Source organism: Marasmius oreades, chromosome 6 (assembly GCF_018924745.1).
Source record: "Marasmius oreades isolate 03SP1 chromosome 6, whole genome shotgun sequence".
Lineage (NCBI taxonomy): Eukaryota > Fungi > Basidiomycota > Agaricomycetes > Agaricales > Marasmiaceae > Marasmius > Marasmius oreades.
This window is the reverse complement of record NC_057328.1, coordinates 2,877,300-2,900,688: the sequence shown is the minus strand read 5'-3', so window position 1 is coordinate 2,900,688 and position 23,389 is coordinate 2,877,300. Positions and strand designations below refer to the sequence as shown.

At 47.6% G+C, this 23,389-nt stretch overlaps 5 protein-coding genes across 7 annotated transcripts; 3 read left to right on the top strand and 2 right to left on the bottom strand.

The window, feature by feature from the left end:
* Positions 1-220: 220 nt before the first annotated feature.
* On the top strand, positions 221-2,380 carry E1B28_010407 (uncharacterized protein; the record flags this gene model as incomplete). The annotated part of the gene is made up of 14 exons (XM_043155371.1): positions 221-454; positions 508-563; positions 625-671; positions 727-784; positions 842-861; positions 912-1,056; positions 1,112-1,249; positions 1,302-1,515; positions 1,576-1,776; positions 1,830-1,895; positions 1,950-1,969; positions 2,029-2,172; positions 2,226-2,253; positions 2,306-2,380. 14 exons carry the CDS (start codon positions 221-223, stop codon positions 2,378-2,380), a joined length of 1,446 nt encoding a protein of 481 aa, XP_043007837.1.
* A 522-nt stretch (positions 2,381-2,902) lies between these two features.
* On the top strand, positions 2,903-4,345 carry E1B28_010406 (uncharacterized protein). 2 transcript variants are annotated; one of them, XM_043155370.1, is made up of 5 exons: positions 2,903-3,072; positions 3,186-3,332; positions 3,394-3,544; positions 3,609-3,726; positions 3,782-4,345. In XM_043155370.1, exons 3-5 carry the CDS (start codon positions 3,461-3,463, stop codon positions 4,192-4,194), a joined length of 615 nt encoding a protein of 204 aa, XP_043007836.1. In that variant the 5' UTR covers positions 2,903-3,072; positions 3,186-3,332; positions 3,394-3,460; the 3' UTR covers positions 4,195-4,345. The 2 variants fall into 2 exon arrangements, with proteins under 2 accessions (XP_043007836.1, XP_043007835.1); XM_043155369.1 differs by having other exon boundaries at positions 3,122-3,332.
* A 35-nt stretch (positions 4,346-4,380) lies between these two features.
* On the bottom strand, positions 4,381-6,704 carry E1B28_010405 (uncharacterized protein). Its single transcript, XM_043155368.1, has 4 exons — positions 6,169-6,704; positions 5,654-6,111; positions 5,003-5,596; positions 4,381-4,944 (listed from the first exon to the last, which is right to left on the bottom strand). Exons 1-4 carry the CDS (start codon positions 6,536-6,538, stop codon positions 4,651-4,653), a joined length of 1,716 nt encoding a protein of 571 aa, XP_043007834.1. The 5' UTR covers positions 6,539-6,704; the 3' UTR covers positions 4,381-4,650.
* A 107-nt stretch (positions 6,705-6,811) lies between these two features.
* E1B28_010404 (uncharacterized protein) lies at positions 6,812-8,293 on the top strand. Of its 2 annotated transcripts, none has more exons than XM_043155366.1 (3): positions 6,812-6,944; positions 7,015-7,911; positions 7,970-8,293. In XM_043155366.1, exons 1-3 carry the CDS (start codon positions 6,855-6,857, stop codon positions 8,201-8,203), a joined length of 1,221 nt encoding a protein of 406 aa, XP_043007832.1. In that variant the 5' UTR covers positions 6,812-6,854; the 3' UTR covers positions 8,204-8,293. The 2 variants fall into 2 exon arrangements, with proteins under 2 accessions (XP_043007832.1, XP_043007833.1); XM_043155367.1 differs by having other exon boundaries at positions 6,996-7,911.
* A 267-nt stretch (positions 8,294-8,560) lies between these two features.
* Positions 8,561-10,857, bottom strand: E1B28_010403 (uncharacterized protein). The gene is made up of 5 exons (XM_043155365.1): positions 10,693-10,857; positions 10,172-10,641; positions 9,879-10,115; positions 9,062-9,822; positions 8,561-9,005 (listed from the first exon to the last, which is right to left on the bottom strand). The coding sequence occupies exons 2-4, from the start codon at positions 10,535-10,537 to the stop codon at positions 9,112-9,114; spliced, it is 1,314 nt and encodes a 437-aa protein (XP_043007831.1). The 5' UTR covers positions 10,538-10,641; positions 10,693-10,857; the 3' UTR covers positions 8,561-9,005; positions 9,062-9,111.
* Between the last annotated feature and the right edge of the window lie 12,532 nt (positions 10,858-23,389).

The window sequence follows — 23,389 nt, the reverse complement described above, 5'->3', positions numbered from 1 at the left end:
AGCTTCTCATCAAATCACTCTACATTCGATTCATCGACTTCTATCGCGCTATCCGTATGCCCTCGAGGTCCATTCTCGAGCCTCCACATGGTTGAAGAATACAAAAGTTCATTACGTTCTCATGGGTTTTCTGGCATGCGGTCCTTACGGTAACACGAGAGTATAAAAGATGACACCGAGAACCCACATATAACGCCGCATCTTTGGTTGGTTTCACAACATGAAGGCGACGGCTTTTTTCTCCGCCATTGGTTTGGCAATCCTTGGTTATGGGTTCAGTGGTGCGCACGGGAAACCCATTGTCGAGACTCGAGCCGTACAGAAGAAGTCCTTCATATCCCAGCTGATGCCCAACGTCGGCTTGCGGTTTATCAAGAACTCTGGTGTATGCGAGACGACTCCTGGGGTTGAACAGGTATCTGGATATATCGATATTGGGACGAATATGTCAACGGTGTTGTTCCATCCTTCATTTTCCGCTTCCTGTCACTGATTCCTTTTTTCCAGTGGTTTTGGTTTTTCGAGGCTCGACACGAACCTGAGACAGCGCCTTTCACTCTTTGGTGCGAAAAATTCCGTCTCTACACGGCACTTGATAAGCTGAACTGCGCACGCATATCAAAGGATTAATGGTGGACCAGGTTGCTCTTCTATGATCGGACTATTTCAAGGTGCGCTTTTTCTATTATTGTTGGCGGCACGAGAACTCATGAGACCAAAATATAGAACACGGGCCGTGCAATGTAAATCCAGACGGCAAGACTACAACCCTCAACCCCTTCAGGTATCGTCGTTCCTTTGCAATATTTTCTGCATGCACTCATTTCATTTTTATGTACAGTTGGAACAATCTCAGCAACGGTATGTCCACTTCAGCCATATTGACTTTCCGCTCATGCCCTGTGCATCAGTGATATACATCGACCAGCCGATTGGTACAGGCTTCTCTCACGGGACAACAACGGTGAACAGTACAGAAGCTGCCGCCCCGTTTTTCTGGCAAGCCTTCCAGATTCTATTTGAAAGTGGCGAATTCTCAAAGTTCCAAAAACGAGAGTACGTAGGTGGTCCATTGATCCGCCAGGCACCTCTCACATATTTGCGTTCTTAGATTTTTATTCACTACGGAGAGCTACGGAGGTCATTATGGACCTGCTTTTGTCACCTATTTCAATCAACAAAACGAGAAAATCCGAAGTGGTGAAATCCAAGGTGAAATCATTAATGTTAGTGCTCTGATGATCAACAAGTATGTGGACTCTTCTCGCTCTCATCTCCCTTTCATTTATACTTGTCACTAGTGGCTGGTACGATCCTCTCATCCAATACAGGGCTTACGTCGACTTTGCAACCGATGCCCCCGGCTATGGACAACTACAAAACGACTCAGTCATCAAGGAGTTGAACGATGCTTGGTTCACTTCCGGCGGATGCAGAGATCTATTACAAACATGCGCTGCCGCTGGTAATTCAACTAAGTCGAACAAACTCTGCAGGGATGCCGACAACTTCTGTGTGAGTCTGACATTCAAACCTGCTTCTCAGAAGTTCTTCATACTCATCGTGCTCTAACAGGGTCCAAACGTCGAGTCTCCTGCTATCGGTGACCGGGACGTCAATGATCTTCGGCAGAAAGCTGACAGCCCCAATCCTTTCCCGCCATCCTTCTATGTGAACTTCCTTCATAATGAGACTATCAAGCAGAGGATAGGTGCAGAGGGCAACTACGAAGAATGTTCGAATGCGGTCGGTAATAACTTTTTCAAAACAGGCGATGTAAGGTTCTATTCTGAGATTCACCATGGGTTCTCTCTTATCATATACTACAGGATGCAAGAAGCCTTCTTCCCGAGTTGGCTGCTCTCGTGGACGAAAAGATGAAAATACTTATCTGGGTACGCTGACGTTCATTCTCTTTGGTTTATCTTTTCTAACATCTCCACTTACAGGCCGGTGATGCTGACATCAAGTGAGTAGGCTTACTATTGCAATCGAAACAAAACAGGAAGTTGACTAACCTCGTACTAGCTGTAACTGGCTAGGAGGACATGCCTCAGTCTTGGCGATGGATTGGTATGGAAAACAGAGATTCGCGAAGATTCCTTTCACGAACATGACCATCGATGGAAAGCCTATTGCGGCCATTCAGAATCTCGATAACTTCTCTTTTGCGTGAGTCTTTCCTCCGTTGCTTGCGTAGACTTCGGGACTAAATACATGTCTAGGCGAGTCTATGAAGCCGGTCACGAGGTGGTGAGTTTATCTCTTTCTCTATTTGTTTCGAGGTTGTTGATCCTGTGAACAGCCTGCCTTCCAACCTGCAGCCTCATTCGAGATCTTCCGTCAAATAATCGCCGGAGAGCAGTTGCATTCGGTCTAAGCATATGTACTAGTTACGAGATGACAATGGGAGACAATTTTACAGAGTTTATCGACTCGCAAAGCCATCTATTGACCGTGATTCACTGTCGTGGGGAAACCACATCAGACATTGGAAGAAGTCTTTGGTCATCCCAGCCATAGCCTATGTACGGCAACTAGTAGGCTACAGAACGAACACACTAGGTCATCACAAGGGCTCATTCGTTTCCGCCAACTTGATCTTCACTATCGGGCGAAACATATTCTCGCTGGGCCTCATGATTAGTCTGTAGGAGCTTTACAAGGAACTATAGTCTCGCTTGCCAGCTGGCTACAAAACAATCTAGAAATCTCACCATCAAATATGTCGAACTACAAAAACTTTTGCTATCGTCGGCAACCATCGCAGTCGGCATACTTTCCGTCATCTTTGACGCGAAAGTCTTCCACTGACTATCAGCGTTTCTGCGTGCTACTAGTACCCGTCACCAGTGTAGGAACTTGAAGTACAATGGTGTCATTTCCCACGCCATGAACGCGCTTCTTCTTTATCAACTTTATACCAAAATAGGTTTCTCGCACCAGGATTGACCAACGTATCTTGCAACTTTATACTTCACCATACGACAAGAACCCTTGTATTTCCGTGAAATGTGTTACCAGGAAGAATGATATTTCTGCCCTCGTCCTACGGGAATTATAAAGATCATGGCAAGTCCAATACAATCACCATGGACCTTCGCTTGACCTCCTAGCCCAGTCAAACGTTTTTTCTCCGCAACTCTCCTTCATCCTGTTCAAAACTGACTTACGGATATGTACAGAGCTCGCGGCTTGAAGGACCCATTTCCCGTCCCGTTCAGCACACCCACACCAAAGGAACGAGCGGCCGAAGCAGAGAAGAAGAGGGATGCAAGTCCTTGGGATACACCTAGAGTCCCTTTATTTCCCTTACAGATCATCGCAAACGAGTAACTATTGGAATTCTGATGACCTGTTTCTTCGGTGACATTCTGACGGACGCCAAAACAGTAGGTCTACAGTGCAAGTCGAGTTTTACACCCACATCACAAAGATCCAACGACGAACACTTCCAGATATGCAGGGTTCGGTCACACTTGAGCCCGATGGATCTTTGGATACGGGGAAATTGATGTTACTTTGGGGGTTGGAACACTGTGTTGTGCGTTTCTTGAACCCCGATTGGACGAATAAGCCTGTTTACTGACTGTAGGATTCTATAAAAGCCGGTCAATCCAGGGACGTTAATCCCGATGCACACATACGAACTGAGGCGGACGGATATCATTCCAAAGCAAGCAGTAATGAAGTTGATTGGGAAGAGAAGAAGCATTGCGTTCCTCGGTACGTCAAATCCGTGATGCTCCCTGCAAACTTGCCAACCACTTTTGTTCTGTAGAGTGGGAAGACGTAACCCAATCCACTGCAAGTAAACGTGAAGTAAGGGAGATGCATTGGACCTTCACGACTTCTCTCTCCATCTTGTACAACGTTTTCGCCGGCTTCTTACATGACATATCCCCCCCTCTGTCTTCTATGTTCCCTTCTTTCGCCTCGCTCACTCAGGTGTTAGGAGAGTTGTACGGACGCTTGGCAAACGTCGCTCAGCTAATGTTAACGCGCGTGTATACGACTTCCTTGCTACATGTCGAACGATATCATCGCTTGCTGCGTTGCCTGTATCTCGAGACCGGAATAGCGGAGGCGGTCAGAGAAATCGCCCAGATAACGAACTCCGAGGGAACTTTAACCGTGATAGCGTTGGTCGGGGTGATATTATTTGGATTTTGGGCATCAGGGTACGGCTTTTGAGGTAGTAAGGGCGGCACAAGATATGCGTATGCGTTCTTTTTATTTGGTAATAAGCTCTATGAATTATGTGTTCTTTTTCTATGCTCTTACATACTTGATGTACTTATTCGGTCGGTTTGCCGTCGATATATCCACGAGATAGTGTTTCCCCTCCGAAAATATCCCAAAGGCCGCAAAGGTCATCAAAGAGAAATGAAATGAAATTGAAGCGACTGTAAAAATAGTATGGTTGTAAATAATGAGCACTATCTAGGTGAGGTTGTTATACCAGTACAGTTTTGTAAATTACTATGTACTTGGACAGGAGACGAGTTAGAGAGCAAAGGTACATAACATGGCATATGCAATTTAGGAGAGCTACAAAGATAAATCCGCATAACAGAAGACGATAAAAAGGAAAGAGTAGGGATGAAAGATCGAAGAGGACGAATGGTGGTAGTTCAAAGCCGAAGTCATTTATCGTATCAGCTTATCAAAGTTTAAAACACTATCTTCATCTTTACTAGGTGGCGTCCGTCCAGGAAATACGTGCCAGAACCGCAAGGTTTGATCACCGCCTCCCGTAACGATAGTGTCTCCCTCTTGGTTCAATGCGACGTATTGTACACACTGAGTATGTCCGACCAGCGACGATACCATCGTCATCGTTGGGTACTTCCAGACACATATTTGGTTGGGCACGGTAAAGGTAGAGTAACCGTGAGTTGAAACGAGCTCATTCGAGTTGATAGACCAGAGCAGGTTGCAAACCTGACAAGGAACGCGATACTGAGCGACTAAATATGGGAAATTCGTCTGAATGACAAACCTGACTGCCTGTGTCTACTTCATGAATCATAGTCCCGTTCGCCGTATTCCAGAACCTGATGCAGCGGTCTCTCTGCCCGCCTCCGGATGCCAGAACACCAGATAGATGTGGGTTCCACGCGAGGCCCTTCACGGCGGCCTTGTGTTGATGAAACTTGTACAATGGCAGATCTCCAGACATCTGTTTCACCGAACCAGCGATTGAAGGTGAGGAGCCAACAGATGTTTCGGGAGGTGTTTGAACTCCAAGTGTCTGCGCTCGTTTGGATCCTCTAAGGTCCCATACGCATATTTTGTTATCGTTCCCACCGCTGGCCAGCAGAGAGACGTTGGGTCCACCGTCCCCGCTCCACTTCAAACCACAAACCTCTTGCTTATGCCCAATAGATGTCTTGAACGGCGTAGAGGATGGATCTCGCATATCACGATGCTGGACAGCACGATCACGTGAGCCGGAAGAAAGAACGTTTGAAGTCCATGTGAGGGAACCGATACGTTTGCTGTGGGCGTTTCGAAAGACGCGTATTGGTTGACTGGTGGTGGCATCGTAGACGGTGAGATGGCCGTCGTACGTACCTACTGCAAGCGTGTTGTCCTGCAACAGAGAGATTGAGTAATGCGATCGCTGAGCCAGTGATGCTTTGATAGTTACCGTTTTCATCCATGCAATCGAGCTGTACTCGTCTTTGAATTCCGAAACCTCACAAAGTCGGGCAACAGTTAGATTGTCAGCTCTCCAGAGAAACACCGTTCTCCCCAAGCCAACTCCTAAAATGCCTGAAGTGGACCAGTCCACAAGGTTCGTGTAGAAATCGTCAGATAGATCAGGCGCATCTAGGCATCTGTACGGTACTCTATCCACTTTACGTATTTGCTGCCTCGGTTGATTCATGATGAAACGTGTCTCGTTCTGGATTGGGCTGGTCTGGTAAGTCATGTCGAAAGGGTTATCGAGACGTTCCGGTGAACGCTGGGGTTGAAGAGGGGAAGAAACAGCTGTTTTGTAGGCGAAAATTCGGCCTGGTGAGGGCGAGGGCGTCGGGGGGAAAGATGAAGAGCAAGTAGAGAGTTCTGCTCGTAGAATAGATCTGTAGAGATCGTTTGCTTGATCTACATTTACTTGAGCTTGAGAGCGTATGGCCGAAAAACAAACTGTATGAAACGCACTTTTTACTGGATCTGGGGGGAAGAGGTGGCTTGTCGTCGAATTTACGGCAATGGGTGATCCAGTCTCCTCGTGTAGACTGTACGACGCTCGAATGCAGGTGGTATTTCGCGACGGCACGAACCGGTCGCCACATTCACCAAGGCCACCATGGGGAATCTTCTGCCTACGCACTGGAGTATTCGTAATATCTGTGGCGGCCGTGATCAGAGCCGTGGTCGACGACGATGATGATGCCTTCTTCGAAGGGGATGGTGGTACACTCTGATTGAGGCCGATGCGCCGTCGTTTCCGTCTAGGAGATTTTTCGTGGCCGTATTCATGGGAAGCACGAAGACGCTTCCCGAAGCTTGAATTCTTCAAAGATGACATGAGTAGGAGTTACTGAGGAGCGATAGCATGCTGCGTGTAGGAGCGTCGAGCGATGGTGGTGGTTGGCAGACAACTTACTTGTGGCACTTTCGGCTATGCACAGTACATATACTACTCAGACTAAGTACTCGGGTTCAAGTTCCATTATCTGTCACTGCATTTCCACCTAGAATCATTACTATTCCACCCTTAGTATTATTGAATCATTGTACATGCATGCAAGAAGACTTTCAGGACTGTCGGAGGCGGCCTGCTTGACGTCACGTGTACCCATTAAGTACTTAGTGAGTGACAGCAAGCTCGCACGTCATGCATCATGGCTCCCCTCATCCCCAACAACACAGACAGAAAGCACGCTGGGAGCGAGCCTAATTGCATAATTAACGTCCTCGTTACCGGTTTTGGCGTACGTTACTAATTGTCGATATCTATTACTTTACCTTTCTCACCTCTTCAGGGAATCGACCCTTGTGTAGCCATTCAGAAATTTCACGGAAAACCCATCGTGGCTGGCTGTGAAGCCTTTGCATAACACGTTAATACCTCTGGACCCGTATGACCCGATAAAACTCCCTGATGGACAAGTCGTGATGACCCATGATGGGCATCTGGAGCCGAGAAGGTGTAGTGCTTATGTTAGTGGATCACAGTCAACCCACAAAAAGGAAGACTCTGATGACAGCATCGAGGTGGAGGCAGAGGGCAATAGCAGCGCCCCTGTCAATGAGGAGCACCAATATGCAAAGATAACAACCATCCAAGTACCCGTCGTTTACTCAGAGGTACTCGATATCGTCCCAGGTCTACATCGAAAACCACCTGTATTTCCTGACCTCACTTCTGACCTTTTACATTCAAACCCCCCATCACAAGGCTACGATTTGATTCTCCATGTTGGCGTAGCTGGCCGTGGTCCCATGCGTGTGGAGAAGATGGCACATAAATTTGGCTACTATATGAAGGACGCGACTGGAGAACTCGCTCCTATCGTTCTTCCTGGTAGCGACGGTATCATCACTCATGACGATAATTCGATGGAAAGCAAGCTAGGAAGCATCAGTGTTAGCTTAAGCACGGGCCTCGATATTTTCCCCCATCCACAAGGTCAGCAGTCCGGTCCACACCATCAGGATACTTCATTCCAAACACAAAGCCGCGGTCCCGGAGTAGTCAGTGCAGTTTCGGTTGCCGAGGCTGCTGAAAGAGAACGACTGGGTGCAAATATGGTTGAGGAGAGTGCGGGTGCAAATATGGGTTTTGGTGGAAGGCCTCAGAGAGGGTTTGGTAAAGGCTATAGGAGATTCCCTGACGAGCTCTATTCAGATATCGATGTCTTGGAGCTGGTAAGGACTTTGAAGCGCTCTGGGGTCGAGGTCAGCTTCCTATCCTCTTCTGATGTCTTTCGGTACTGGCTAACCTTTTTTCCTTTAGCCTGTCAACTCGTCGCTGGATGCCGGTCATTACCTTTGCGACTTCATCTACTATTGCTCACTTGCTGAAGCACAGAGGAACGGAAAGCCCTATGAGAAAGACAAGACTACCAAAGTCCTATTCTTACATTGTCCGCCAGTCGACCAGCCCTGTAGTACGGAGGAAGTCACTGAGGCGATAAAAAGGATCGTGGTATGGGTTTGCCGCGGCCCTACAGGTAATCCGATCGAATAGTGGTAATTGACGATAAGAGGAAATAGGTCAGAACATTTATAGGCCCTTGTAATATCTACTGATCAAATTGGATGTACTGATGTAACTTAATCGGGGAGCTCGTTCAGAGTCGCTGCTCAGGATACGTGGGCATCTGGAATTCGTTGTCTGGTCGGGGACTCATCCGTGTTCCAATTTTCGTGTTTTTCTGGTCTCTCTTAGATTACGGATCATCCAGACTTCCTTCATGTGGGCCCGACCAAGGCAATCCCGTTCTCGATGACACGACCGTCGAGCACCACAAAAGAACGACTCGGAGCACCAACCAACCCGTCATTTCAGAACATTGAACAGGATGATTCAAACTTCAATTACAAGGACCCAAACTCGCCTCGCTTCCACTATATTTAGCCCGCCCGCCCTCTTTCTCTCCAACTTAAGCGGACCCTAGTTAATTCAAGTGGCGTAAAATTCTGTAGCTAGTATTCGCTGTTACATAAATATATACACACTAGTAATTTACAAGACATCCGTTCCATGGGAATGTCGCAGAGTGGATTCGGTACAAGCCTCTGTCAGTAACTGCCGCATGATGCATGAGGTTTGAGTTTGCTTATCTGTTGTTGAGGGCAAGTCTTGTTCCAAAAACGGGACCATTACGAGTTTTTTCCTTCCTCCCTTCTCTCTGAAAGTGCTCCGAAGATTGTGCCGTTAAGCATGTCATCCTTGTGCAGGGGCCATGCTAATCTTGATAGATGGGTAGTGTAACATCTTTTCCGTCGATTTTAGAGGGTTTTAAACAGGTAAGATACAGGATAGACGGCTGTTGCGTGACATTGAAATGGAAACCACAAAAAAAAAGAAGTTGACCGTGCTCACCCACAACAGATTACAAGAAAGTACAATAAGGAATTGGTGCAAATGAGGGCCTAGGCTGCGTCGAAAAGGTGCGTCAAACCCTCCAATAACTCTGTGTCATGGTACATGAGCATTTTCCCATATGCGTGCATCCCAGTTTCCCGATAGACCTTGAGGTCAGACATCGTTATTGGGTATCGGGCCTCTCCTTCGACGCCGCACCAATCAAATTCAACGAGGTATCCTCGTACACGATCCGCACGTTTCTTGTCCGCTGCCACCATGATATTTTGAAGGCGAACATCACCGAATACAATGTCCTTCTCATGCAGCTTCCTGAGTGCGGTTTTGACGTCATCATAAACTGAATGTGGAAGCGATAGTGTTAGGCTGTTGAGAAGATAGGTATATGCATTCTGGGCTTGATCCAAATACTCCATCACGATCATCCACCAATCGCCAACGACCTTCGTGTAATACAGAAGTTTCGGTGCGAGGTCCTCGGCCGCCAACAACTCATGAGCGTCCGGATTGTAGGTCGGTGTGGATTTAACGATGACAACAGTTTTATCGGGCATCATAGCACGGAAGAGGCGCATCGAGTACTTGAACCGATCAGCGGTGCTCTGCTTCTGTACGACGTCGGGGCGTATAACATCAGGAACAGTGAAGATGTCCGACGGAGAGAGCCTTTCCAAGAATGACAATGGCCCATAGGTTGGCAGTTTGAGGGTGTCTTGACATATAGGAGAGGGGAAAGGGTAATCGGCACGCTTGTCACCCTGTGAAAAGCATGAATCGACAAAAAAGATACTAGAGCAGGCGATGATAATCGTACCTGGATTTGAACATCATTGTAATATTTCTTCAAGTCTTGAAGACCGTCGGCCAGAATTGTCAAAGCACGAGCGACCATGAGGATATCCTTGTCCAAGTGCAAACCACCTCGAATGTCCATTTTAAAGTCATTGTCCACTAGAAGTGCATGGGTCATCACCGTGAGGCAAACCTCGAAAGATGTGCTTGAGATGCTAATATTGATACAGGGAAGATTGGAGGCGAGGTACTTTCCTTCCTATATGCACGGATTATGAGAGTAGCCACACAGTCGATGATGTCAATATTACTGACCCGTTTAGAGTCTTGAATGATGTGCAGACGGGAGACAAGTCCCTGCAGTTGCGCATTTCCTTTCAACCCCTTCTCATTCTTGCCCTCATAAACCATGGACAAGTCCCAAACAGCGCCTGGATATGCACGCTTTCCATTGACCGCCTTCTGCCACTCTGCGTGCCCAAAAATCTCCTCCAAGGGTTCCTTCAGATCAATTTCTCGATCCCCTTCATTGCCATAGAGCTTGGTGCCAATGTAAACTAGCTTTTTAGCTTGCCGGACAATCTCTTCTGTTACTTCGACTGTCTCGATGTTCCTAAACTTCTCTGTCATTCTAGCGACTTGCGGACTATATATCGTCGTGGGGAGACCGTAATGGTCCATTGGGCGACCCGCTATAATTCTGGAGATAACGAAGTACTTCTGTGGATTGTCTGCTGCTTGAGACGGCGAGACACCGATATCATCATCCAAGATCTTGGAGCGAGCTGGCATTGTAATGAGTGAACGGTCGCTGACGTGTAGCAATCCAGACAGACCTTTTATCGCATCGTGGCGTGGACGAAGATCATTAGGAAGATCGGCAATGGCTTGATATCTAATGTGGAAACAATGAGTTTGCTGTTTCGACTTGCTCGTGAATGACAGCACTTTGGAGGTCTGGGGAGGTTATGATCGAGAAAACGCCTGGTCCGACTTTATCCGTTCCCAATAAGGTGACTGCCATATTGGGAGTGAGCGCTTGGAGAGGTTGGATCAGTTATCCATATGATTATTCTGTTTCTTTTGACCATTGTACCCTGTATATAGCTCTATTAATGTGATTAACATTCAAGTCAACTCAAACTCCCCCAGCCTACCCCTTGGTGAACTGATGGCTCCCATTCAACAGCCAAATCAGAAGTGTACTGGGAAAGAATGAACTAAATAGCAACTAAATAGTGTCAAAAAAAGAGCAGAGAAACCAAGATTACTTAGAAAACTGTATCGTGCGGTCGACTCCGTCTGTATTTCCAGGATACATCCAGGAAGTCGAAGCAAACGCGAGATGCGCTGCGTTGCGCGTTTGCGCTGTCTCCAAATATGGCAGTCGCCATATTGGGAAGGTATGACAGGAGGGGGCGTAGCATGTCCGATCCGTTGACCCCCAATTCGGGCCATTTTTGGTACATACTTTTGGGTCAATTTTGGCAGGTTTTTGGTATACATTTGGATCAGGTAAGGAAATTTGGACCATTTCTATGTACATTACCAATACAGCCTCACATCTATTCTGCCTGATTATTTTACTAATTTTTAGGGTATAACGACTTGTAAAAATTCGAAACAGTACGGTACCTGCCGCCAGTCAGGATAACCCTGGCGACCTAATTTTATGTACATAATGGATCGGACCTGGCTACTGACTAGGCCATTTCAGCACACTAAAGGATCGTACACCGCCAATAGCTGAATAGATAGCTGACATATGTGCTACTTTATATAATCACCATCTGTCTCCAGATATGTTCATGATATGTAGAGTCACATGACAATGCCCTAATTACTTAGCACAAATGTTTCCAGTGGTCCTCCTGCCCTACTCTTGTATACATTGACCTTTGGTAGGTAAAATATCTCATTTGGACCTATTTCCATTGTGGGAGGAACAAGGGATGCCAGAATTCCCTTTGCTGGATTGCGTTACGGCATCAAGAGGTGTGCAATAGGTCAGCCCAGGACACAACCTTGGGGGGGGTGGGGGGTTTTGGGCCCTTAAAGTTATAAAATGCAGCAGCATATACTGCCTCTAAAATGTCAGCAGTAAGCTTCAAACTAAGCTTTAGCTGTGTGCTTTGTGCTTTCAGACCAAAATTGATGGTTTTGGGTGTCTTAAGGGTGTAATTACTGAAGATGTCATACATACTTGCCATATATGGTTCATGGGGATGTCACATGGGCTGCCCTCGCTGCACAGAACTGTGTGCTGGTTTGTAATATAATTGTGATGCCTATATATATAACACTTACCAGTTATTGAAGGTATTGAATTGCAACTAAGCTATACTGGTACATGTAGAGCAATGATGAATGGCAGTGTTTGGTGGACTGGCACCATTGATGAGCTGGCAAAATATATGAAATACCAAGTGGGCCAGGTTGGGTTGAAGCATGTGATGGGAACAACCTTCCTTTTTTGGTAGGTGGAAGGGGGGGGGGGGGGGATTACTATTCTGGTTTCCGATGTGCAAATGACAAGGATATGCAAAATTGGATAAAACTTGGTCTTCCCATTTATTTGTGGGCTCGGCAATTTTTTGTAGGATCTGTAGACTACACATGAGCTTGTATGTACAGTTGTAGCCACTGAAAGACAAAGGATATGAAATGAAATTTAAAATATAGCTCAGATCTGGTTGTGATTACAGCGTGACAGCCCAGGAATGGTACATTCCGGAATATATCTCAAAATTTTAGATACGTAGTTAAGTGTAAATGAAAACACTAGCATTAAATACAAGGTTTCAGAGGCAGGGGAGTGAACGGTAGTGTGGAATAAGCCAAACGATACAGCAGAGGTCCCAAATCGACCTGTAAGCGAGACGGCAGTGAGCTGGCCTGGCGCGAGCTTTGCTACTTGCCGAAGTCTTGCCGGACGTGACGATATGTGACAAAACGCTTTGCACTTCTCGAATCACCCTCGGACACTCTCCGAGGCTTCTTACAGCTATCCTAAAATCCTTATAAATTCAGGTTAACGTTTTGAGCACTATTAAAATACTCTAGTCAAATTTTTGATACGGTAAGTGGTGTGTGGAAGTGGTACTCGAAAATGTTGCATATCCCTAAACAGAATAGTAGGAGACCTTACAGCTATAAAACAACGTCATGTACAGCTTTAGTGAACTGAACACCCCTTGTACGGCATGGTTACGGCATGGTCAATATATGTTCACGATATATTGAGTTTATGGGATATATATAAAGTAGCACATATCTGTACGACATGGGCCGGTTTTGGTGGTGTAGGTGGTGCTCAATTTGGGTGGTTTTATGTACACACCAGCGAACGTCGACGTACCTGGTAGGTAGCTGAGCTACCTGATAGCCGTAGTTATTCTAAACTTGTATGATATTCTGGTGATCATAGAGCTATAGTACTTACTTTGTCTGAGGGTTACTGGCCAAGGGTTGGCAAGTTGTCATCATAATGAGGATATCTGGGAGGGGACTAGGCATCTGCCATTGGTCTAATGAGGCCTTATGGATATCTGGTAGGCGACTGAACAGAGACCATCCTCCTGAGATGATCTGAGTGTGAGCTGAGCAATTGCCATTGGTCTAATGAGGCCTGATCGGTATCTGCTAAGCAACTTATCAGGTAGGTTAAGAATAATACATTAGGGTTAGTCATGTTCGCTATATTTTTCATACCTCATACCAACCTCATACATTGTCTGTCCCAGCATGGTTTCTGAGGTCTGTTCGTACTATCATAGACGCCATCATAATTTGATACAACTAGGACAACAAAGACTAGTAACTAATCGAGTCCTTTTCAAATTGAAGCGAGTAGCTATCATGTCCAACGCTAGATCCAAGCAGGCCTACGACGAAGTGCAATAGGAAGAGTAACGAAAATAGGAGAAGCGTAGGAGTTGGCGTGCTCTCCTTCGCCTTCTTAAAGTCCTCCAACGCATCCCGGCCACATCTCGCACCCATCTAAGCCAACAGAACCAGGTGCCCGTTCGCGAGCACGAAACCCGCGTTTCGTGCCTATCAAGGGCCCCAAATCGAGGTTTAGATTGATTGTGGGGCGTTTTTGACGTGCTGAGAGACGAGTCTTGGGGCCCATATCTGCTTGTCTTCTCGGGGCACAAGTGAATGTGATTGAACGGGATGGTGGAGATGAGGAAGCGACGACAGCGTCGGAGTCATGAATGGAGGCTCGCGAAGTCTAGATGGCCCTGCACCGTTGCCTTCGGTGTCTTCGTCCATAGCCATACTCGAAAGAGTAGGCATACCGAGCGGTGGGGGAAATATTGGGTATGGTGCCATCGTCATCCTCCGCTTCACCATTCTTTCCTTCTTTCTCCTTCTTCTTGTCTTTGCCTTCCTCTCCCTCTTTCGGCTTCCCGTTCTCGGCTTCCTTCCTCACCTAGAACCAAACAGCCCTACTATTGCGGTTCAACCGCTTAGCATCCCTTTTCATCCTCTGCATCTGATATCTTTTCGCCTTCGCGTTGTCCATATGGTCGTGGTCGTGGTCCGGATGGGGTTCGTGTCGATCCTATGTGGAGTTAGTTAAAGGTATTAGTATGAAAATCAATGATAAAGTAAATGTAATATACGTACCTGGCAACAGAGCACCGAACGCCATCGACGAACAACGACGCGCGTATGATGGTGGAGGTCAAGGAACGCTGCTTTGTGTGGCTGCGCTGGCCAAAGTCAGTTTTGCAGCAAAGCCAAACGCAGCAAAGCCAAACCACATACCTACACCATGAACAACGACAACGCCCTCCAAGCAGTATATGAGGCCAAGGTCGATAGACGAATCTTGGATAGCGATGGGGAAGGATGGTTATACGTTTTAGTAGGGAAGAGGGAATTTGTGAAGGCCGGAAGAACGAATAATCCGGAGCGAAGACTCGAAGAACATCGAAGGAAGTGCAAAATGGATGCGGGGAAGCTGGTGGAGGTGTACAAAACGAAAGTTCGTTGGTGCCATCGTACAGGTGAGTTTGCGTTTTCTCGACCATCGGCCCATCGTTTTATTCGCTGTTTAGAGTCTTTGCTACATACTAGACTCAAAATGGCTGGGTTTCGTGTGTCAACGGTTGATTGCGATTGTGAGTATTGTTCTATTCTTTGACCGGCTGTTGTTGCTGACATTCGAGGCGTCGCAGGCAGGGTAAAGCACAGGGAACGCTATGAATGTTCTCCGGATACCGTCGATCAAGCTGTGAGTGAAGTCAAAGCGTTGATCGAGGATGTTAGGGATATTTGAGACGATGAAATACTTGCTTGTAAACGGAAATCGATTGTAATTTCTTGTAAAACGATGTGCTGGTTTTTGGACGCCCTCCCGCATGAGTAGAATTAGCTGTAGTAGCTAATCGTCGTAATCGTCGTCGTCGTCGTCGTCATCGTCTTCATCCTCATCCTCATCGTCAAGCTCAAGCTCAAGTATCATCTCAAGCTTTTCCAACAGATAACGCTCTTCGTCCAGTTCGTCTATCTCGTCGCCATCTTCTTCGTCCTCTTCCTCGTCATCCTCTTCATCTTCTTTGCCATCTACTCCGGCTTCTTGATCGATACATTCTCCCCGTTCGTTATAGACTGGTAGAGGGCCGTCGTTACGGGTTGCTTCTTCCTCTGCCTTTCGAGTGAACACGTCCGTCTTCTGGTGGCCTATGCCTCCACCTCGATATCGCATGAACATGTCGCGATCCGGAAACCTACAGCATTCATATCAAGAGTGGATCGCGTAGTAAGAATGAAAACAACTTACATGTTGACGTAGTAGTACCTCCAATCCTCCTTCTCTTTCACATATTTCTGTCCGTTGAACTCCTCAAACACTCTGACAAGAGAACCTGAAGGAAGGTAATCTTTCGTTTTTCCGTCTTTGAAAGCTGGTATGAGATGTGATGCCCTGAGGATGACCGCTGGATCCACGAAGCCAAAAGCGTCAGGATCATCGGCCTTGTAAAAGTGGAGTCGAGGTAACCGTTTGGCCTTCCACCCGCTACGGTAAGTTGTATCAAACTGGAACCACCTCACAAAGAGGAATTCCATCTTTTGCGTTTTGTAGGGTGGCCGCCCGTTGATGTACATGAAGCGTACATGGTATATACCAAGTACACGCGCGTACTGGTAAGGATGCACGCCCCCAGGTTCATTAGCGAGTAGCATGATGTGCGGTCGACGCCGGGGAGTGATCGTTTCGTCCTCGCGGCGAAGGTCGTAAGTTGTATAGTGAATCTGAATTTGTCGATGCTTAAACATGCGCTGGCTTACGATTGAAATCTTGTGGAGATCTTCTTCGGTAAATTCGGTCCCTACATCTGCGTTCAGGATCCGGGAAAGTATGTGTTCGCGAAGCCGATTTTCCATATTCTTGAATGTCATATATTAAGTTCAAATCAACGGAAGTCTAAGCATTACTTACAGCAATTAAGGGATCGTCAGGATCATCCATCGCAAGGTCTTGAAAATATACCAAAGTCTTCTCAGAGCCAGATATCTGATGATGCAACGAGGGGTCGTCAGGAGGCAATTCCTCTCGATTAACCTCCTTGGGAATCCCCTTCGCCTGCGTTTTCTTTCCTTCCAACTTCCTCTGCCTGCTGACATGTTGCGCGATCTGCTGTTCATAGTTGGCGTTCTTGTTAGTTATCCCGTAAAGCTGCTTCACGCGACGATGTTCCCGCTCTCCCTAAGCTGCCTATCAGTGACATGTAACATATTCGAAGATGTAAAACTTACTGCTTGAGTGTTGAACCCGTCTGCGGTTCCCATGTAAGAAACGAGATCAGGATAGTGACGAAGGGCATGCGTTTTATAGTTGTACAGGGAGAATCCCTTGGGCCGAGGATCTCGGTCGCCATTGGCGTCGTTACGCAGCCGAGCCTCTAATTCTCCCTCTGTTTCTAATGTTTTGATACCTTTCGTAGCTTTGATGAACTTTCGAAATAGTCTTCCAAGTTCTTTCGTTTCGCTTTTGAAGGTTGCGACTGTGGAGTCCGTGTGCTGCCGAAGGTTGCAGTAACTGACCCATGTAGAGAACGTAAACAGCAGATCTTGGAGAAGGGTATCCAGGCCTTCGTCGTTTGGGAACAAACCCTCAAAGCACGGCATGGCGCACTTGGCTGTTCATCAGAGACGCAGCAAAGACAAGAGTATCGATCACCTCATACCTGGAGTGCATCCTCGTAGTCTCTTCCAGCGAACTTCTTAAACTTTGAAAAGCTTCCCCTAAAACGACGAATAGTTCCTTTGCCAAACGTAGGAACCATGCGGTATCTGTTGGAAACTCAATTGAGTGCATGCCTTCAAAGCCATGTCGTGCAGCCATACCTATCGTTCAACTCGTCTTTCTCGCTCTTTTTCCCAAGTGCGTTCAAGAGTCGGATATTCTGTTTCAGGAGATCCGATACTTGCCCTGTTATATCGTGAAAGCTGTCGGAACCGTGCATCGAGTAGTGGTTGAGGCCGTCTTGCTGGAATAGGTATGATAGACTCGGCTATTCCGATCTTCAGTAGGGCGTACAATAACGGTTGTAGCAGATAACTTACAAAAATCGGAAGCGCTGAATAGTCTCCGAGAAGGTTCTGTACACGCTCGCCAGCCACAGCTTTCCCCTCGTTGAAGATGAACTCGCGGGCGATCGCGATCTTGTTCCTCAGACGCTCTGTATCTTCTCGTACCAATGTCTTGTTCTTCTTCATATCCCACACCAACCCCAGCTTGTGAACGTCATCTTTCTCAGTCAGACATAAAGCACACGGGTGCTTGCTCAGGTACTTGATGCAGACTAGCATCACTCTGAGGACGTATGTCAGGCAAGGTACGTGTATGATAGATTGTAATGTGTAATGGCTTACCGTTCGACGTAATCTGCACTATAACAGAAGAACCGGTAGAATAGATGCCTTAAGATCCCATCCGCACACTCCTGAACGCAACCATTCCTGTAAGCTTCTATAAAATTCTCGTCCGAGAACAGTAGGAACAAGACGGCTTGAAGGAGTTCCACCTTGCAGAACCGTAGCTCTGGCTCGGTGGCCAGCTGGTCGTAAACTTCCTTGTAGCGTTTCTGGACGGTTTCTGGGAGCTAAAAGGCAATAATTAGTATCTTGTAGCCAACAAATTTCTGGCAATTTACCGAAGGGAAGTACGCTATATGATTCATGGCATGTGATGAAGGCTTCAACCGTGAGTACTTCGACCAGTTTTGAAAGGTCATGTACATTGGCCAGATCGAATCGCCACCGAAGTTCGCGAGCAACGTTGAGTCGGAATAGAGGTTGATCGAGACAATGCCAATTTCGTGGTCAATTTTCAGCTCTTTCTCTTTAATCGTCCGAAAAACTTCCTCCTCAAACTCCAACATCCGATCTGACGTATATCCTTCGCCGTATACCCTCAAGATTGGACGGGAAGGATCTGGTGGCTGGTAGAATAGCAGGAATGGCTTCCACCTGAAGTTGGCGGCGTGAGGTTGACGAATCTCATTGGTGATCACCTGGAAGGGCGGGCGATACTGAATATTGCCAACGGTGAGAGTGGGTGCATTTCCTTCGCTGATTTTCTGTCTCGCACGTGGTAACGGAATCTCCACCACACCCTTCATCCAATTGTCGCAGTTTTTGATGGGAAGACCGTCGGGATCTTTACTCTTCGACGTGTTATATCAGTCGAGTAACGCGCACTCGCGTCGAGCCCTAAAATCAAACAAGTCCTCGACCTTGAAACGAGGATCCAACAAGACTTCATGAACTAGTTTGTCCAAATTACTTCGCGATTTCGCTAAACCTCCTGTGGTGTAATGCCACTGCATCAGCAGGGCGATGGATATGTTGGCGTGAGGTGCAAAGTCATCATCCACTTCGGGAGATCGGTCTCTTTCCTTTGCACGCTGACCAAATACACTGTCAGGAGAGCGGGTAGTGACTTCGGATGAGTTTGCGACGTCTGAGCCATCGGTGACTTCTGGGTCGTTCATGGGTGCGAAATAACGATGGATGCGGAACAGACCTGCACTACCCGGTTTAGATATGAATAATGGTACGTTTGCGGCGGGTGATGGAGAGCGCGACACATGAGTAGATCCAAGAGGAGAGTTTGGACGAGATTGGGCAGGAGAGGTTGAATGAGATTGGGAAGCAGACTCAACCAGTATCCGTACTGAGCGTCGGACTGCAGATTGCGTTGATATTTGGAAATCATCGAACCTGGCAGGCAGCTTTCTTGTGCGCGTAGGACGACCCGATTGAGATAGCGGGACTTCTATAACTGGATGAGAGACCTGGGGAAGAATTAAAACGCGTAAAGAGTAAAAGAAGGCGACCATACCTCGACAATAGGTTCAACCTCGATGTCCATGTTATCGTCAAACACTTGCTGGTCTGTAGACATGAGATCAACTCTCGTATCCTCTAAATCCTTCGGTGTGGCCATCGCCCCGCTTTCCGTATTCCCCTCCACTCTCGTATCATTTGTCGACAAAGCTTTGGCAGCGAGCAAGGCTGACTTGCAATACTGTCGGTGCTTGTTGATCCTAGGATATAGTTTGCCATCGTTGCAAGCCAGACATGGAGTTCCTCCGCTTCCCTTCTTCTTCGTCGACTTCTTACTCGACCTATCAATAGTATTCAGGTGGTAAGTATCGATGACTGTAAAATATGAACATACTTTGGCATTATAAGTTAGAATAAATATTCAGGGAATGACAACTTAGAACTCAATTATGGTGTTCTGAACATTGATTGAAGTATACTATATACCTATCTACAGTTGTAATACGACTTACCATAAATTAAGCCTTGCGATGGTGTTGGTCTTGAGCAAGGCGTGAATTGGATTCAAACTCCGACCCCCGCGCGCCATAGTCTGTGTCAAGACGGGGGGGTTCTCTTCACGTGAAGGTTTCGGCCGCCTCGGAGAAGAGAGTCAAGCCCAAAACGCCCGAGAGGTCTCGGTTACCCCGGACTAGTCGGGAGTTTCGGGCTTGACTCTCTTCTCCGAGGCGGCCGAAACCTTCACGTGAAGAGAACCCCCCCGTCTTGACACAGACTATGGCGCGCGGGGGTCGGAGTTTGAATCCAATTCACGCCTTGCTCAAGACCAACACCATCCACGACGGTGGGCTTTGTTCCTCGTCATCCAAAGCGGTGAGACTAGTACAGTAGAATAGATTTAACAAATTAACAACTTTGAGTTCATTATGAGTGTCGAAAAGACAACCAACCGTCGCATTCAATACTTTTGTAACAAATAAAAGAGAAAAAAACCGTACCCAGCATGCTGAAACACGTTCCTTGCAGGCATCATGCAACCTCGGGATGCTATTCGACCTTACCTGGACCTGGAGGCAAGGGTGGACGATGAGGAACAGAGCTCGGACGATGAACAGGAAGGTATGTTACGATTTGTTACCTATCAAGAGTACCGTCTCTAACGATTCATCATTCAGATGCAGCAGAGTTTATTAACGACAACGAAGACGACGATGCGGGCAGGCCCATTAATTACAACACTATCAACGCTGCACTTGAAACTGAAGGCAGAGATGACGACCTACCGACGCTTGAGGAGGCTTTGGTGAGATATGGTCGCAACGAGGCTGGTCCATCTTCCAGGACACTGGATGACTTCCGGGAAGAAGATGGTGATGATGATGGCGATGTTTGGGTGGTCAAATGCAAGGTAAGGAAGTATATGATCGTTTAGGTGTATAGACTGACATGTTCTCTAGCGAAAACGCGAACGAAATGTCCTGCAACACATCGAGAAAGCCCCCATGTCCTTTCGAAATTTGATTAAAACAAGCTATACTCCTTTTTCCGGTTGCGGCTATCTCTATCTCAGAACCACTGACCATGGAACAACTTCCAAGATGCTCCGTGGGTGCTCAGTTGTCGTTCGGAAACCGTCTGGTCCGAACGGGATCGACATGGCGGTCGTCCTTGACCCAGTCGAAATTGCGTTTTGCCGTCAGCCGAATGTGGCCGCTGCAATTCACCGACGTGATGCAGCCAAGAGTGGCCCTTTCCCTGGTACTTGGGTACGACTAGGAAGGGCTGAAGCGAAACGGAAGAGAAGGAAACCTGTTCAGGATGATGGGAGGAAACGGAAGGCCACGGAGTCTTCTCAGGAGGATGCTGGGAAGATGAAGAAGAGGAAAGGGTCGGATGGGAAGGAGCGACAGCCAGACGGCCAGCAGGAAGATGCTGAGCGACAGCCAGACGGCGAGCAGGAAGATGAGGGAAAGTCGGATGAAGACGAGAACGGGCGTAGCCACAGCTTTGAGCCCGAGACACCAGAAGTCATCCCGCTCTATACGAACGATCCAACGTTTGTTGTCGAGCGTGAGGGTGACAACGTCGTCGTCGCTTTCCTCGCATGGGTCCCACAATCATCTCTTGACAACAATCTGGACAGCAGACAGCGTTATGTACAATCTTTGGTTGCCACCGACTTCACACCGCTCCCTGAATCTCAACTCCAGACGGTCTTCGGCAAATCGTATCCCAGCTTCAAGATCGATGATGGTCTGCTGGTCAAGACCATTCACGTCAAAGACGTCAGGCCACTTGGGAAATACCCCAACTCCACCGAAGGTCGTTTATTCCTTGCCAGTCGTAATCCAAACGTTCGCGCCAACTTCCCGCATATCGATGACTGGAGGTTCGACATAGGGGATATGGTGGTCAGCGTGCTCACGGGAGAGGAAGGGGTCGTATGCGAGCAAACATTAAATGGCCCAATCGTCCAGCAGCGCACTGAAACTGCTCGTGAAGGGCACCACTCACTTGGTTGGGCGATCAAGAAGAGGTGGTTCGTTGGGGACTACGTCCGCCACATCTCCGGCGTTTCTGGTATCGTCGTTGCTGTTAACGACCAGAAGGACGAAGTTACCATTCAGGACATGTCTGAGAACCTGGATTACGACTTCATCGGCCATCCGAATTGTTTCCGGTCCACGCAGCGCAACCCCAATGCCGTTGGATACGATATGGTGCGAAAAGATAGCAGTCGCATTCCATCCTGGATCGAAGCTGCCAAATTCGGCCCCAGCGCGATTCGAAACGACAAGGATTTCTTCCAGTTTCGCGAAGAGTGGAGCAATCGTCTTCGCCTGAACCGCGTTCGTCAGCAGGTTTTCCTGATGTCACATAAGGAGGCAACGCAGAAGATAAGGGAGATGAAGACAGGCCAGATTCCTTGGAAGGGACGGGAGGTTCTTGTAACCGGGGAAGGGATCCACCATGGGTTACAAGCCTGCGTCGTCGATGTTCACATTCGTCAGGACACCCAGAGTGGCTTGAAGCTCCTCATTGAGTCCGCTGTACAGGGTCAACATGGAGCTCGACACCTGGTAGACTACAGCAAGGTAGTTGACCGGTTTTGGGAGCTCCCGTTACATATTCTCGATCGCCCACTACATCCTATCTTCATCCCCCCCTTAACATACGTTCATCCCATGACTTTCCGTGTAAAATCCTTCACAACCACTCGACCAAAGTTCACTCGTTCGGGCACCCCTTTACCTACGGGCGAAATAGAGCAGGGAGATCCGGCATTCAGTGTTGACGATGCCGATTCAGAACCTGCTTTCAGCTGGCCAACGATTCTACGTCATCCTAGTCAGTCGTGGCTCTTCAACGCCAAAGGAATTGAAGCGCTCCGGTTCAAGGTGCTACTGACGGCGACCATTGGAACAAAAGTGTTCAAGGAACGGAAATCGCAGATTCGCATGGTTTACGAAGAGAACGCCGTCACAGCACTTGTTCAATACATGAGGCGTGAGCGAGCAATCCCTTCGAACGCCGAGATCCACCCCGTTCATCCTCTGTCCACCACCACCAAACCAATCTTCATCTTCGACGGCCCCTTTACCAACACTGTTGCGGTGAGGGCAAGTACGGTTAAATATGAGAACAACGTGAACAAACTGGTCGGCTTCACGGTGGACTTGAACAAATTGGAGGTCGATTTCGAATCGAAAGTCGAATTCCTAGCCACCGAGGCTTGTGTTCTAGCGGTAGACTATAAAGAGGTGACACAGGTTCTCCAGCGTGTAGTAAACAACTGGAGGAAATCTCAGGACAAGGCACTACAGACTCGACGAAAGTAATTGTATTTTAGTGCTTCTTGATACCCTTTTTGATGATACCTTTCGATATTTAGACAATTTACTTGACCTTCTTGTATTTTGTAGCACATATAATGTATACTACAGTCCTTCTTACATGCTCCCGACTACGCTACATGTTTTTTCTGACCGGTTTCAGAATATGTTTACAGCATATACCCCCGATCTTGTGCAGACACCGTTCTGGCGCGTCGGTCAAATACGACCAAACAAACACGCCCCATAAAGTCGCGTCTCCCCCAATCCCTACCTCTTGTCCTTGTACGTCCACCGCCGCCCGCTCTCGTTCTCTACTTACAATGGTTAACCCATCCTCAGCTCCTACTCGTCGCCCACCGGGTGCCAGTCATACAGCTGGCTCTGGTTCCGGCTC